Source organism: Lepidochelys kempii, chromosome 1 (genome assembly GCF_965140285.1).
Source record: "Lepidochelys kempii isolate rLepKem1 chromosome 1, rLepKem1.hap1, whole genome shotgun sequence".
NCBI classification, from domain to species: domain Eukaryota; kingdom Metazoa; phylum Chordata; order Testudines; family Cheloniidae; genus Lepidochelys; species Lepidochelys kempii.
The window spans coordinates 137,643,604-137,660,612 of NC_136380.1; the positions used below are offsets into that span (position 1 = coordinate 137,643,604).

General features: G+C 43.3%; 1 protein-coding gene and 1 pseudogene across 1 annotated transcript in view; both read right to left on the reverse strand.

Moving 5' to 3' along the window:
• Positions 1–3,080: 3,080 nt before the first annotated feature.
• On the reverse strand, positions 3,081–5,109 carry LOC140905180 (uncharacterized; annotated as a pseudogene).
• Positions 5,110–15,586: 10,477 nt separating this feature from the next.
• Positions 15,587–17,009, reverse strand: part of VEGFD (vascular endothelial growth factor D) — a 32,735-nt gene continuing 31,312 nt past the window's right edge. Inside the window, exon 7 of the mRNA XM_073327989.2 lies at positions 15,587–16,206. Coding sequence (XP_073184090.1) covers positions 16,080–16,206 — 127 coding nt within the window. The 3' untranslated portion in view covers positions 15,587–16,079. The remainder of the gene's footprint in view (positions 16,207–17,009) is intronic.

Consider the following 17,009-nt stretch of genomic DNA (forward strand, 5'->3'; position numbering starts at 1 on the left):
GGGTCCTGTGATCTCCCCTGGGTTTCTGAGCCGGCCGCTGGGTGCCTCTTCAAGCTTTTCTCTGCAGCGGGGAGGGCTAGAAGCTTACTCGTCTAGACAGCTGGGATTCTCACGCACTCACCTGACTCCGGGAGGTGGGGCTCTAAGAATTCCACCATGAATGGCAAGACTCATGATAAAATTCCAAGGGATACCAAACTAATGTGTGTTTCTGATGTCCCACAGCACTCGCCCTGGAGTCAGCTGCTACCAACCAGTCCACACCGCTACTGCCACCACCACCACCACCCATGGCAAGGATCACTACTGCTCCTTGCCAAGAGTGCTGACCTGTGGAGTCCCTCAGGGCTCAGTCCTGTTCTTATTCAAATATTTATGTGCAAATCTTTGATCGAGATGACCTCCTGAGGTCCCTTCCAACCCAGATATTCTATGATTCTGTGACACAGGCTGCAATGCCAATATGCGTCTGACCTGCAGATATCTGTATCCTACCAGCAGAAGACACCATTGGGTCACAGATAGCATAGTGCTTGGCTGAATGAAAACTAGCTGTCTCAAATTCAGGATCAGGGGGTAGTCGTGTTAGTCTGTATCCACAAAAAAAACCAAGGAGTCCGGTGACACCTTAAAGACTCTTTTCAGAGTAGCAGACATGTTAGTTTGTATTCGCAAAAAGAAAAGGAGGACTTGTGGCACCTTAGAGACTAGCCAATTTATTTGAACATAAGCTTTCGTGAGCTACAGCTCACTTCATTGGATGCATTCAGTGGAAAATATAGTGGGGAGATTTGTATACATAGAGAACATGAAACAATGGGTGTTACCATACACACTGTAACAAGAGTGATCAGGTAAGGTGAGCTATTACCAGCAAGGGCGGGGGGGGGGGGAAGAGGGGAAACTTTTGTAGTGATAATCAAGGTGGGCCATTTCCAGTAGTTGACAAGAACATCTGAGAAACAGGCGGCGGGGGGAAGAAATAAACATGGGGAAATAGTTTTACTTTGTGTAATGACCCATCCACTCCCAGTCTCTATTCAAGCCTAAGTTAATTGTATCCAATTTGCAAATTAATTCCAATTCAGCAGTCTCTTGTTGGAGTCTGTTTCTGAAGTCTTTTTGTTGAAGAATAGCCACTTTTAGGTCAGAAATCGAGTGACCAGAGAGATTTCTCTGACTGGTTTATGAATGTTATAATTCTTGACATCTGATTTGTGTCCATTTATTCTTTTACATAGAGACTGTCTAGTTTGACCAATGTACATGGCAGAGGGGCATTGCTGGCACATGATGGCATATATCACATTGGTAGATGTGCAGGTGAACGAGCTTCTGCTAGTGTTGGTGATGTGATTAGGCCCTATGATGGTGTCCCCTGAATAGATATGTGGACACAGTTGGCAACGGGCTTTGTTGCAAGGATATGTTCCTGGGTTAGTGGTTCTGTGGTGTGGTGTGTGGTTGCTGGTGAGTATTTGCTTCAGGCTGGGGGGCTGTCTGTAAGCAAGGGCTGGCCTGTCTCCCAAGATTTGTGAGAGCGATGGGTCGTCCTTCAGGATAGGTTGTAGATCCTTGATGATGCGTTGGAGAGGTTTTAGTTGGGGGCTGAAGGTGATGGCTAGTGGCTTTCTATTATTTGTTGGGCCTGTCCTTTAGTAGGTGACTTCTGGGTACTCTTCTGGCTCTGTCAATCTGGCTCTGTCAATCTCTCTCCTACTGGTAATAGCTCATCTTAAGTGATCACTCTCCTTACAGTGTGCATGATAAACACCCATTTTTTTTCATGTTCTGCGTCTATATAAATCTCCTCACTGTATTTTCCACTGAATGCATCCGATGAAGTGAGCTGTAGCTCACGAAAGCTTATGCTCAAATAAATTGGTTAGTCTCTAAGGTGCCACAAGTACTCCTTTTCTTAAAGACTCTGTTCGTCTTTAAGGTGCCACCGGACTCCTTATTGTTTAAATTCAGGAAAGAGCAAAGTAATTCCAGTAAAAGGAGGTAATCACTTAAAGGTTCTATTCAGCATCAACCTCTCTGGCATTGTTGGTATGCAGCCTTGGGATCATGCTGATCCTGGAGAATCACCAGTTATCAAGAAAACTCATAATCCTTTTAAGATGCTGATTGGTCACAGCAGTTTATATGTTTGTCACTTGTTGTCTGGAGTACTGCAGTTCTTTCCATCTCAGCCTGAGAAAATTCACAATGACTCCTGGGCAACACCAGATCCAAAAGATGCCACTTAGGGGTCTGACACTGAGTTACAAAACCTTCAGTGGGATAGGCCCACATTCTCTCAGAGACATCTTTTTATTCAGGAACCTGCCTTAGCAGCTATGATCTTTGGGCCCACTATATTTATCTGACAGGTTTCAGAGTAGCAGCCATATTAGTCTGTATCCGCAAAAAGAACAGGAGTATTTGTGGCACCTTAGAGGCTAACAAATTTATTAGAACATACGCTTTCGTAGGCAACAGCCCACTTGATCGGATGCATAGAATGGAACATATAGTAAGAAGATACATATTCAGATAAGGTGGAAGTTGTTGTACAAAACGTAAGAGGCTAATTAATTAAGATGAGCTATTAGGAGGAGAAAAACACTTTTGTAGTGATAATCAAGATGGCCCATTTAGACAGTTGACAAGAAGGTGTGAGGATACTTAACATGGGGAAATAGATTCAATATGTGTAATGACCCAACCACTCCCAGTCTCTATTCAAACCCAAGTTAATGGCATCTAGTTTGCATATTTAATTCAAGCTCAGCAGTTTCTTGTTGGAATCTGTCTTTAAAGCTTTTCTGTTGCAGAATTGCCACCCTTATGTCTCGTTCACCTGCATATCTACCAATGTGATATATGCCATCATGTGCCAGCAATGCCCCTCGGCCATGTACATTGGCCAAATCGGACAGTCTGTACGCCAGTGGTTCCCAAACTTGTTCTGCCGCTTGTGCAGGGAAAGCCCCTACCGGGCCGGGCCAGTTTGTTTACCTGCCGCAAAGGAAATAAAGTCACTATCGTTTAAAAAACATATATTCTTTATTAATTGATTATAAAAATAGGGAGATAACTCACAAGGTAGCCCGGGTGGGTTGTAGGAGGAGGGAAGGAAAAGGCCACTTCAAAACTTGTTGAATGACAGCCTTCTGTTGCTTGGGCTGTCCACTGGGGTGGAGTGGTTGGGTGCCCGGAGCCTCACCCCGGCGTTCTTGGGGGTCTGGGTGAGGAGGCTATGGAACTAGGGGAGGAGGGAGGGCGGTTAAACAGCGGCTGCAGCGGCAATCTGTGATCCTGCTGCCGTTCATGAACCTCCAGCCGATGCCAGAGAATGTCCGTTTGATCCCGCAGAAGCCCCAGTGTTGCATCAAGCCTCCTCTGATCCTCCTGCCACAACCTCTCCTCACGTTCATCAGCCACTTTCCTGTACTCTGCTATTGTGTCCCTCCACACATTCTGCTGAGCTCTGTAAGTGCCAGACGACTGCATGAGCTCAGAGAACATTTCATCGCGCGTGCGTTTTTTTCGCTGCCTTATCTGAGATAGCCTTTAGGTTGGAGGAGGGAGGCTTGAAACATTTGCAGCTGCTGGAGGGAAAAAAGGGGAGTGAAGTATTTAAAAAGATACATTTTACAGAACAATGGCTATACTTTTTTACGGTGAACAACACTATTCACATTACATAGGACGTGATTTTAGTACAAGGTCGCATTTTGCATCTTATATTGAGTGCCTGAGGCTTTGGTGTTCGAGATCATACATGCAGTGCTGGGCAACAGAATTTGGCTTGCAGGCGGCCATGGTAAGCCATAGTCTTCTGGCTTCTGCAACCTTCATAACAGCAGCACCCTCCTCTCCCATACCAAGCAAAGCATGTTGAGTTGGCAATTTAGTGCTGCAGTTTTCCTGTTAACATGCAGCAGCAGAAACCAAACTAACCCCCCAACCCCGCATCCAATTCTCTGGGATGATTGCTTTACCCCTCACCCCACTGTGTGGCTGGTATCAGGGAAGATCCCTGCTAGCCAAACGTGAACAGCTCAGCGCCAATGCTCTCCCCCGCCCCCGCCCCCCATCTCGTGGCTAACTGCGGGGAGGATTTCTTTTTCAGCCATAGGCAAACAGCCCAGAAGGAACGGCCACCTCTGAATGTCCCCTTAATTAAATTCCCATATTTCAACCAGGTTACCATGAATGATATCACTCTCCTGGGGATAACACAGAGAGATAAAGAATGGATGTTGCTTGAATGCCAGCAAACACCGGGACCATACGCTGCCAGGCTTTGTCATGCGATGATACCAGATTACTTGCCTCTAGCATGGCGTGGTAAAATGTCCTACCATGGAGGACGGAATAAGGCTGCTCTCCCCAGAAACCTGTTGCAAAGGCTTTTAGAGTACCTCCAGACAGCTTCATGGACATGTCCCTGGAGGATTTCTGCTCCATCCCCAGACACGTTAACAGACTTTTCCAGTAGCTGTACTGGCCACGAATGCATCCCAAGTCCTCAGGGCTACTTAATCATTAAAAAACGCTTGCTTTTATAACATGTATTATATTTTAAAAGGTACACTCATCAGAGTTCCCTTCTCCGGCTTGGTTGGGTTGGGAGGGTATTTCAGTCAGGATGATAAAAAGATCCTGGCCGTCAGGAAGAATGGTGTGCTTTGTGCTTTCCTCTAGCTCGTCCTCCTCCTCCTCCTCATCTTCCCGGTCTGCAAAATCCTGAGGCATGGTGGAGAGTATCCCATCATCGGAGTCCATGGACAAGGGTGGGGTAGCGGTGGCGGCCCCCCCTAGAATTGCATGCAGCTCAGCGTAGAAGCAGCATGTTTGGAGCTCTGTCCCAGAGCGTCCGTTGGATTCTTTTGTTTTCTAGTACACTTGTCTGAGCTCCTTAAGTTTCATGCGGCACTGTGTTGCGTCCCTGCTGTAGCCTCTGTCCCTCATGGCCTCAGAGATTTTTTGAAATGTTTTATCATTTCGTCTTTTGGAATGTAGTTCTGATAACACGGATTCCTCTCCCCATACAGCGATCAGATCCAGTACCTCCCGTTTGGTCCATGCTGGATCTCTTTTGCGATTCTGGGACTGCATGGTCACCTGTGCTGATGAGCTCGCCTGGCCAAACAGGAAATGAGATTCAAAAGTTCCCGGGGCTTTTCCTGTACACCTGACCAGTGCATCCAAGTTCAGAGTGCTGTCCAGAGTGGTCACAATGGTGCACTGTGGGTTAGCTCCCGGAGGTCAATACCTTCAAATTGCGTCCACACTAACCCTAATTTGAAACGGCAATGTCGATTTCAGTGCTAATTCCCTCATTGGGGAAGAGTACAGAAATAGGCTTTAAGAGCCCTTTATGTCGAAAAAAATGGCTTCGTTGTGTGGATGGGTGCAGGGTTAATTCGATTTAACGCTGCTAAATCCGAAATAAACTCATAGTGTGGACCAGGCCCAAGTGATGATGTTCCTGACATCTATACTACAGCACTGTAGCAAACATGAACCAATAAAGAATCATATAAAATCAAATGGAGTTGTGATGGGCTGTATGTACTGTCCTCAGAGTTTGGCATCAAGGAAGTTAAATTTCTTCCTTGGACTGAAGAAAGCTGATGGGCTCTGCCTTATAGAGATTGGTTTAGGCCCCAATTCTGTAAACACTTAAATGCACATGCTTGACTTTACTACTGTGAATAGTCCCACAATGGGGTATCGGGGCCTTAAATGCCAGGTATAGAACAAGATTGTTAGGTGAAGCTGAGCAGGATGTAGTAAAGAACAACCAAGAGGCATATGAGGAAAAAATAGGTTTTTTGGTCTGTGGTCATGATAGCTTTGCCTCTGCTCTGAGGTGAAGAGGGAATTGATATTTTGTGCCTCTACTCTGAAGTGAAAGGTAAACTGTTCTTGGTTTTCATTTTGTGTTTCTGGCTGGACGTATTCTATAGTAATTGAGAGTGGAGATTTTTGGCATTACTGCCTGAGATGACGTTGAGAGAAGAAACTGTCCACGTTAGCAATTTTTGAAAGTGTGAGACTAATAGGTTACTGTAACACTCTAGACTGACTGGTGCTGCATTATTTCTGTAGATCAGCGGTACTCGGACTAAGGCTCGCAAGCCACAAGTGGCTCTTTAATGGGTCTCCTGCAACTTTTTGCAGGATGTGATATTAACTGTGTGATTTAATTATTAAACAAGATAGTAAAAGCATCTTGATCATTAACCAATTGTAATTCATAAAATAATAATACTTGGTCAGTCATTTTGCTGTGAGAATTTGAGAGAGAGAATAAAGGAAACAATGAATTTACACTACTGTGGTTCTTTTTGGTAATGTTGATCACTAATTTGGCTCCTGAACCACTGCAGTCTGAGTCTCATTGCTGTAGATGTAGAGCCGGTCAAATACTTGACACAGCCCAACAATTGGTCAAGAAGGATAATGACATTATATCCAAACACTTGTTTTTCCTTAAAATCCCACCTGTAAATCTTCTGATTTAGTAGATAATAAAACCTCATGGACACAGACAAGATTTTACATTAGTGTAAGATTTTAAATAACCAACCAAGGGGTTAAGCATCACAGTCCATGGATAAAATGACACATATACATAGTAAAAAAGTACTTATTTCGCTGGTTTGAAATGCCCTCTCAGAGTCCTGAAAATAAGTTAACTTTTTTCCACGCTGCAAACTCAGATCCCCGCCAGCTCCTTGCCATCCACTGTTTCTAATGCAGCTGAACTTATATATTTTTTTCAACTATGGAATTAGAGACGGAAGCTACCTATTGGGTCACCTTGTCTAGCTTCCTGCCAGTGTAGGATTGTTCCGCTCAGTGTGCTGAGACCATTCCAAAATCTGAAGGCCCAGTCCTCCCCCATGAAGGCTTCAGGATCAGATCCTGATAATGTGCCTTGTTATGTAATTTGGCCCAATATTCAGCCTACACTTTTCTTTGCTCACTTTTCTTCACTGGACCTTTTAGAGCACCCTAATAACGGCTTTGTGAGTGTTAACTTGCAGAGAGGGTACAGATCTAAACCTCCAGCTCCCTAGTCCTGGAGCTGGACCCAAACTGGACAGATTGGACACGTGTTTTTCCCCATTTGTGCATCAACAATGTTAGCACAGATCCAGGAAGGCCAATCTTACAAAATAATTATTTTTGTGATAAATCAGATTTTGAATTTAAATAACCAATATTAGACATCATCCCTTTAGAAAAATAATCCTTATAATTAATGCCATAAAATCAGTACAAAATAAATGGCAAAAACTCTAAGATGGTTCTCGCATTAAAATGTTAACGAAAGTGGTTTGTTCGTATAAATTAGGGAAAATGCTGTTAGAACAATAGATGGAGCTAGAGGAGCCTTAAAATTTACTGATCCAAGTGTGTTGTGAATCAAGGCACTGCCTGCCTAGGTTTGAATGCAGTTGTGTAAACCCAGCAGCCATGTGAAAGGACTCCGTGACAATGTGATATATTATAGTTATTTCCTTCAACTATCTAACTGAAAGTGCAAAGATTATTAAATTCATTATTACTAGTATCACATGCATTTGAGGTACCCATTGCTGTAGCATCTTGGATGTCTTCTACAGAGCTTGGATTAAGAGCAAACTGTATTTCCCATCTAAAAGGATATATATATACACTGTATCATGAACTATGTAATCTTAAAGGACAGAAGTGAAAAATTTAGCCAGTTGGTTAAAAGCTAGCCTACTTTATAAAAAACGAGTACTCAATTGTAACTTTAACTAAAAATCAATAAAAAGTGAAACAAGTATTTCTTTAAAAGGATACACAGGATAATCCCAGATTGGAGATAGACTACATGGATTTAAAGGTCTTTTGATAATAGCACAGTTGTAATCCAATTAAAGAAAATATTACAGTTCATTAAATGGGTAACATCTAGTAAACAAATCTTTCATAGTTCTTATTAATTTGGTGAGCTCTGCTTTGTAATACAGTATTTATATAAAAAGAAAAAGGAGTACTTGTGGCACCTTAGAGACTAACAAATCTAAGGTGCCACAAGTCCTCCTTTTCTTTCTGCGGATACAGACTAACATGGCTGCTACTCTGAAACCAGTATTTATATAATTTCTTTTTTGCTTCAAGAATAGAGCTGGACAAATATTGCACAATTATGTTTGAACATCCATTCCAATTCTGAGTAGTGTTCACGTCAACAGGGTCCATCCCCCTTTTAATTAACTTCCTTGGGATTATTCTCAGTAGTAATGCACTGTGCTTACCAGTAAGGTTCATTCATAACAAGCAAGTAATTCTTTATCGGGAAAGAAAGAAAAGTAAAGTCCTCCATGAAATCCACTAGGGATGTTGCCATGCAGATATAATTTTCCAGGGGAGTAACTTAATTTAGGTGATGGACTCAATAGAAAACCCTAGATAGATACTTTACCCTGCAACAGTGTCCGTGGATTCAGATAACGGGTTGGGTGAATGTGATGAGAGAGAATGTGATGGGTTAATCAGTTTAGTGTTCATCACATTCTCACCTGGGCTTGTGAAATAACTGCAAATAAACCAAACATTAGAATTAGAGTCTTCATAAAGAAAGAATCACCACTGTAACCAAGCACACTCCAGGCCAGGAAACTAGATGAAACACTTCCTGATCTATTGCTATCTTGTCACCCAACCTTAGATTATTTCTCAACAACCAAATATCACATTTTTAAAAAAATCTAACAATGTAGAATCAGGGAGTCATTGCCCATCCAATTATAAACATTTTAAAGTATGTTAGATTTGGCTTTTCAGAAACCTGGCAGCACTTGCTGTTCTGCAGAGATCAATGCTCTCAGCCCCTGAGAAGCAGAGGGCATCTTGCATTGCTTTCCAAGGAAAAATGCTGGCACGGTCTGGAAGAAAGAGACTCCAGGTTTCCGCTGCTAGAGGGAGGGGTCATCCCAAGGAAGGGCCTTTAAAAATTAGGGGCATTGTAAAATATGGTGAGAATATAAAAAAAGGGTATTGGGAGATGGGATGCCAAGTGCTGACACCACCCATCATACTTAACTGACTGGGAACAGTTTCCTTTTAAATTTAATGTAAACCAGATTTTTTTCCTCCGAGTTAAAACCTCTTGTTGATGTTTTCTGTAACTATTGATATGGGAGGCTGACAGAGGGAAAATGGATGACAGGACATCATTTGTACATCCTGGTTTGTTGATCATTCAGTGTAGAATAGATTATGTAAGTAGCATAGATTCATGTACCTTGTTACCCACTTGTAGTTACACATGTGGTAATTCCCAGCTAGAATCCAAAATCTATATGATTACCAGGTGATAGCTTCTATCATGTTTTGCAGTTGAAAGACGAGTCCCATTGCCTGGAGAAGGTAACTCAAACCCGCTCCGGCAGGTTTGATTCTCCTTTTGTTTACACTAATGTAGCCACCTCAGTGTAATTACTGATTTAAACAAAGTTCCTCTTGATTTACACCAGTGGAAGAAGGAAGAGAAGCAGATCTTTTGCATGAGAACACCATCATTTTAATTTTCTTGTTTGAAAGGGATGGACAAATAGGCTGCTAGTCTAATTCATGCATCCTTACATTCAGATGCTATTCAGCTTTCTGAATCAGACTAATATCCACATACAATAGTAGCCTTGAATGACCATCTCTGCTGCCACAGTATCTCCCTGTCCATTCCTCTCTCTAGTCTTCAAGGTATTTTGTACTGGACAGTGGCTCTGGACAGCTCCTTCAGGGGAGGTTGTGGAATGTGAGTAGGCCTGCATTGATGGTGGTAGTCAGTATTAATTTAGGTGAGGTGAGGAATCCTCACAAGTCTGAGGTGGAGGAGATGATGCACAGACCGTGCCCATCCTGCCCCTCATGTTCTTCTACTTGCAAATCCCAAACTCTGCATAGTCTGCAGAATGGGCCGGGGAACGAATACTACAGAGCTGGAGATCCACAAGTGGAGAGGGCATGAGGAACAGGGATAGATACTGCAATATTGTTTAAAAAACAATCATCTTTTAATGATCTCTCAGCTTTCTATTGCATATTCCATGTGCTGCAGGCCCTTCTACAAGTATACAAAGTATGGATTGTTTTGAAATAAGTAGGTTATTTATACTTACCAGATTTGGTTGGAGTTCTTCATTGTCATCTCCCCACGTAGGCAGAACACATGCTTCTGTCCCTCCAGAATTTAGGTAAATTTTTCATGAGCGGACAATACTTTTCAGACTGTTTCAAAGGTGGGAGATGCATCAGTCTTGAAACTTTATTATGTTTCTCATTCAGTCCAAGAAAAACACATGGAAGATGTGAAAGGGTTAGTCAGTAATTACTGGTGTTCTAATCAAACTTCATATTGGCTTTATGAGGAATTAGCCATTATTATTTAAACGTATTGAATCTTAATGTACATATTAATGTATAGAGGAGAACTGAAAAGGCCAGAATCCAGATGTAGACAGGTCTGATTATGTAAAAATGATGACATATTATAACAGGAAAGTTTAGAATTCTTACTCTGGTTATGAGATCTGTAGATCAGGGTCCATATGTTTGAAAAGCAATGCAGGCTGAACACAGTAGTAAAAGGCATGTCAAATTTCAAACAGAGATGTTCCTCTGTTCAAGCAACCTTTTTGCAGTGGAGGTCTTTTAGTCATAGGAAGAGCTAACGACATCAATCAAAATACAGATCTGCCATCAGTTTTACATGCCTCATTTAAGTCTTCTGCATTGTTATACTAAATCTCTATTATGAAATCTGTAAAGCATTTTATAATATATTGGTATGAAAGTTGATATATAAAAAGCATTTATTTTTATGGTACATTAAAGATTTCAAAATGGATCATTTCCAGTATCTGTCAAATAAAATATCCTCAAAGGGTTTTTATAAATCCTCATCAAACTCTTGTCATTACATATCTGCTTGTGTTTCCATCTGCAACAAAGGATCCCGTCAGTGTTTTCCTTTTAGTCCTTGTTTTCCACATGGAGGATTTATGGTCTTTGCCATGGTGTTTGCAACATCCGGACCGTCTTGTGGCTGTAATAATCAAGAACCTCCCACAGAACTGGCATTTGCAGTGTTATGCTTAAACTTTTCAGCTTTTCCACATGCTGCTGTTATGTGGCATGTTATGAATATTGGGAACATGCTCCAGTTTTGTTTTCTCACTATTCGTGTAGGATAGCAGTATGGAAAAGGACAGCTTCCAGCAGCACAAACACTGACACAGGACCTTGGTGGCAGAAGATCTGCCCGTGCAGGAATTTACTGTTGAAGAAATAAGCTGCCGTCTCCCTTGTGCTGGAAGGACAGGAGTGAGCCAGCACCGTTCAAAAAGTAGGCTGTGGTGACCAGGGATGTAGGAGGATGGATGTACTGATTCAGTGCATCTTCCATCTGCAGGGTTCCCATTAAATCTACCCTTCTACACCATAGAAACCCAAGGGAGGGCAGTGCTGGAACATGGTGTCCTTTCAGGTAAATCTCCATCAAGCCATCAGGGGCCTAGCAGGTTTAGGGATTTTTTGAATTCCTGCATCAGCTGTAGGGAATCTGGCCAACTGTATACATGAGAGACAAGAAAAGCTTTGCTAATGACATCATGAATAGGTCGGAATATGAATAAGAGGCTGCTCGGCAGCTCTCCAACACCACTTTCTACAAGCCATTACCCTCTGATCCCACTGGGGGTTACCAAAAGAAAATACACCATTTGCTCAAGAAACTCTCTGAAAAAGCACAAGAACAAATCCACACAGACACACCCCTACAACCCCGACCTGGGGTATTCTATCTGCTACCCAGGTTCCATAAACCTGGAAATCCTGGACGGCCCATCACCTCAGGCATTGGCACCCTGACAGCAGGATTGTCTAGCTATGTAGACTCCCTCCTTAGGCCCTACGCTACCAGCACTCCCAGCTATCTCCGAGACACCACTGACTTCCTGAGGAAACTACAATCCATCGGTGATCTTCCTGAAAACACCATCCTGGCCACTATGGATGTAGAAGCCCTCTACACCAACATTCCACACAAAGATGAACCACAAGCCGTCAGGAACAGTATCCCCGATAATGTCACGGCAAACCTGGTGGCTGAACTTTGTGACTTTGTCCTCACCCATAACTATTTCTCATTTGGGGACAATGTATACCTTCAAATCAGCGGCACTGCTGTGGGTACCCAGATGGCCTCACAGTATGCCAACATTTTTATGGCTGACTTAGAACAACGCTTCCTCAGCTCTCGTCCCCTAATGCCCCTACTCTACTTGCGCTACATTGATGACATCTTCATCATTTGGACCCATGGAAAAGAAGCCCTTGAGGAATTCCACCATGATTTCAACAATTTCCATCCCACCATCAACCTCAGCCTGGACCAGTCCACACAAGAGATCCACTTCCTGGACACTATGGTGCTAATAAGCAATGCTCACAAACACCACCCTATACCGGAAACCTACTGACCGCTATGCCTACCTACATGCCTCCAGCTTTCATGCAGACCACACCACACGATCCATTGTCTACAGCCAAGCTCTTCGATACAACCGCATTTGCTCCAACCCCTCAGACAGAGACAAACACCTACAAGATCTCTATCAAGAGTTCTCACAACTACAATACCCACCTGCTGAAGTGAAGAAACAGATTGACAGAGCCAGAAGAGTACCCAGAAGTCACCTACTACAGGACAGGCCCAAAAAAGAAAATAACAGAAAGCCACTAGCCATCACTTTCAGCCCCCAACTAAAACCTCTCCAATGCATCATCAAGGATCTACAACCTATCCTGAAGGATGACCCATCACTCTCACAGATCTTGGGAGACAGGCCAGTCCTTGCTTACACACAGCCCCCCAACCTGAAACAAATACTCACCAGCAACCACACACCACACAACAGAACCACTAACCCAGGAACCTATCCTTGCAACAAAGCCCGTTGCCAACTGTGCCCACATATCTATTCAGGGGACACCATCACAGGGCCTAATCACATCAGCCACACTATCAGAGGCTCGTTCACCTGCACATCTACCAATGTGATATATGCCATCATGTGCCAGCAATGCCCCTCTGCCATGTACATTGGTCAAACTGGACAGACTCTACGTAAAAGAGTAAATGGACACAAATCAGATGTCAAGAATTATAACATTCAAAAACCAGTTGGAGATCACTTCAATCTCTTTGGTCACTCGATTACAGACCTAGAAGTTGCAATTCTTCAACAAAAAAACTTCAAAACCAGACTCCAATGAGAGACTGCTGAATTGGAATTAATTTGCAAACTGGATACAATTAACTTAGGCTTGAATAGAGACTGGGAGTGGATGGGTCATTACACAAAGTAAAACTATTTCCCCATGTTTATTTCTCCCCCCCCCCCCCCCCCGCCCGCCGCCTGTTTCTCAGATGTTCTTGTCAACTACTGGAAATGGCCCACCTTGACTATCACTACAAAAGGTTCCCCTTTTGTAGCTCACAGCTCAAATAGCTCACCTTACCTGATCACTCTCCTTACAGTGTGTATGGTAACACCCATTGTTTCATGTTCTCTATGTATATAAATCTCCTCACTGTATTTTCCACTGAATGCATCCGATGAAGTGAGCTGTAGCTCACGAAAGCTTGTGCTCAAATAAATTTGTTAGTCTCTAAGGTGCCACAAGTACTCCTTTTCTTTTTGCTAATGTTAACTTTGATACTATGTATTATGAAGGAATGGGGACGGGGGACAAGAAGGCAGCCCTGATCCTGCAAAGACTCATGCAGGTGCTTAAGTCTGTACACTGGCAGTAGTCCTATGGAAGTCAATGGAATGACTCAGAACTGGTAAAATAAAGCACATGCCTAAGTCTTTGCAGGATCATGGCCTTCATTTTTGTATTATTTTGTTTTTTAAGAGTATCATTCCTTGGGATTACATCATAGCAAACCTAATGTTAACAATGCCTCTTCCTTGTCAGTTGGGTATAGAATTGTATTGCCTGATTTTTTAAAAAATTGTTTAGCTGTGCAAACAATGCTATACTAACAAAGTTTTGTGCATGTAGGCCCTGGCCCAAAATGGGAGGCAGCGTGGTGTTCAGGAAGTGCAGTTTCTCCAACAGCTCCATGACATATTGGGGAAATGTACAAGCTGCAATAACTATTGGACCAGTGCTGCCTAATCTGCCAGCAAGTCCAACTGAGGGGCTATGTCCATCCCTGGATTTTGAGCAAAGTGGAGGGGTGGCATTCTTCTACCCCCTTGAGGAACCTGCAGAAGGGGCCAGGACAACCTGTCCGATAATGAATAGGTGTATGAACTTGAAGTCTATCAGGGAGAAGAGAGTATGCCAGGAGAATCCACAAGTACACCAGCAATAGCCAGATGATAGAGGGTCTGGGAGTAACTGTTCAGAACATTTGTCTAGGGCCAAATCCAGTATCCCTTACTCAGATAAAAATCCCACTAAAGCAGTGGTGGTGGAACACTTTTAATAGTGGGGGTGCTGAAAGCAAGCCCCTTTACCACTATCCACTCCACCCCACCCCACCCCCAGGGCTGAGGCCGGGACTCCGGGCGTGTGGGGCCAGCAGCCGGGATCCCGGGCACAGAGCTGGCAGCCCGAGGGTGCTGCAGCACCTCCCGCAACACTAGTTCCCGTGCCTATGCACTAAAGTTAATGGGAAATTTGCCCAATGACTGAGTAAATACTGCAGGATTTGGCCCTTGTCTTTTTAGAGAAATCCAAATGTTAAGCCTGTACAAATCCAGAAAATAATGCTCAGCCCACACATTACAAAGATTTGTTTCTGTTCCTTATGTCATGTCCGGCAGTCCAGTTTTGTTTCCACTGTTCCTCCTGGGCTTCTATCTTCTGAAAATAGCATATGGAAACATAACATTTAGAACTGGAAAAGATCTGTTAGGTTATTTAATCCATCCCACTGCCAGTGTAGGGTTGTTCCTGACAGTATTTTCTCCAGGCTTGTCCAGTCCAGGTTTAAGTGACTCATATGATTGGGCTTCCCAGCCTTTTCCCATGCTTGGCCCTGCGTAACGCTCCATTGCTCAGGTCTTATGTGGGTGAAATGAATTCCAGCCTTCAGAAGATACCCTCTATTTCCATAGCATCACAGCCTAAGAGTAAAACAAGCCCTCAACATAATTTGCCTTCCCAAAAAATCTCTGGGGGTATTTTGGTATTTGTGTGAGTGCCACCTCAGTGGGGTACCAACACACCACAGCAGGAGCCAACCCCCCCCCCGCCCCCCCAAAACTGAAACCCATCACCGGTGTGGGAAATGAAATCCTTTATTCAAACTACTGTGACAACCAGATTTACCAAGTGTCTTTACTCCAAGCTAGGTGTGGACTGGGATCAGTTCCAGTGGGGACAAACCCAACAAAGCCATAGCTTGACCCTTTTGTGGGGTGGGTTTGTTTGCTTTTGTTTGGTATGCATTTGTTTGAGATGACATAGGATAATAAACAGCTTGAATAACTGAAGTATTTATTTTCTTATATACATTTAAATATGGCACATCTGACAGTAGTTGTATGATAAACTCAAAATGATAATCAAAGCTGGACAGTAGATCAAATCATTCAGTGCTGAACATATTAGAAGCCAAATTCTGTACACTGAAGCTCTGAAGAATGTTTCACCAAAGAGATGCACTAGCTAAGAATTCAGAGACTATTTAGTTCAAATTCCTGAACTGCTGGACGGTGACGTTCACTCTACTACACATATACCAGTCTCATCCTCCACATAACAGTGTTGAGTTGGCTCCTTCCACTCTTCCTTTCCTACAGCTGGTAATCTTTCTACTGTAGTTATCCATTAGAAGACAGCTATCAATGACCCAGAGGGTCCACTAATAGTTAGTGATTAATCTAATAAATAAATGCAGACTGGATTCATTCTTCTGCGATTAATGTGGAAGATGTCCCATGTTTACTAATGATTTAAAAGTCAGTGACAGCTACTTTGCAAAGCAGTGTGTTTCTGGGAGAGAGAGGGGGAAAGCTAGATCAAGGATTTTCTTTGCTTTGTGACCCATGAGAGCTTCTCTTCTCCTTTGGACAACGACAATGCTTTGTACACACTGGCTTTGCAGTTGAACATGTTCTGGGTTGGAATGGGCACTTGTCCTCACAGCTGTTTAATAAAGAGAGAGAGAGAGGGGGGCATGATAATGTGATAGCTCTCCACTTGTATATCCTTCAACATTTTCAGCATCTTAGCACATTTACCCAAAATGTAATGCCCTTGCATGGGAAGAGATTGGGAAGACATGGAATGGATAGGTCCAGTAGTTTCACATAAAAGGGGAAACCTAGATAAAGAGAGGCATCTGCATGGAGGACTTCCCCTTTCACATCATTCTGCTGACATCCCTTCTCTTTAACAAGATGTCTTGCCATTGCCTGAATTTCCCAGCAGTTGCACAGTAGCAGCCCTAGAGTGCCCCCAAGTTAATGTTGCTTTAAAGAGAAAAGTAATTTCTAATCAGATTCCTAAGTGGAAACCCAGGGGCCACCAGATGGCAATGCTGAAGAGAGTAGCTGTTTCCTTGCTTCATGCCCTCTTGACCTTGAAATCCTGCAGAGTCCTCACATCATAGAGAATCCCAGGAGAGGGAGCAATACTGTGGAGCTAGCCGTCCCCCCGCCTCCTTCTGAGTCCCCTTCAGAGCAGTGAAGGAGCCACTCTAGTTCAATGTCTTTTAAATTATGTGAATGCAGTACTCCCGAATGGTGCTGAAGTGATATCTTTGCAGATGAAGCACTCTGCTTATCCACAGGACAGGACAGATTCAACACAGACAATGCAGGCTTCCCCACGCAGCTTCAAGGTACCTCAGCCCTGACCTAGAGGGTCTATCTCTAAGCATGAAAGGATAGTTAATTTCCCACCCCCATTAAGTCCTTGAGTACTCCACTGAGGTGGTGAGAAAATAT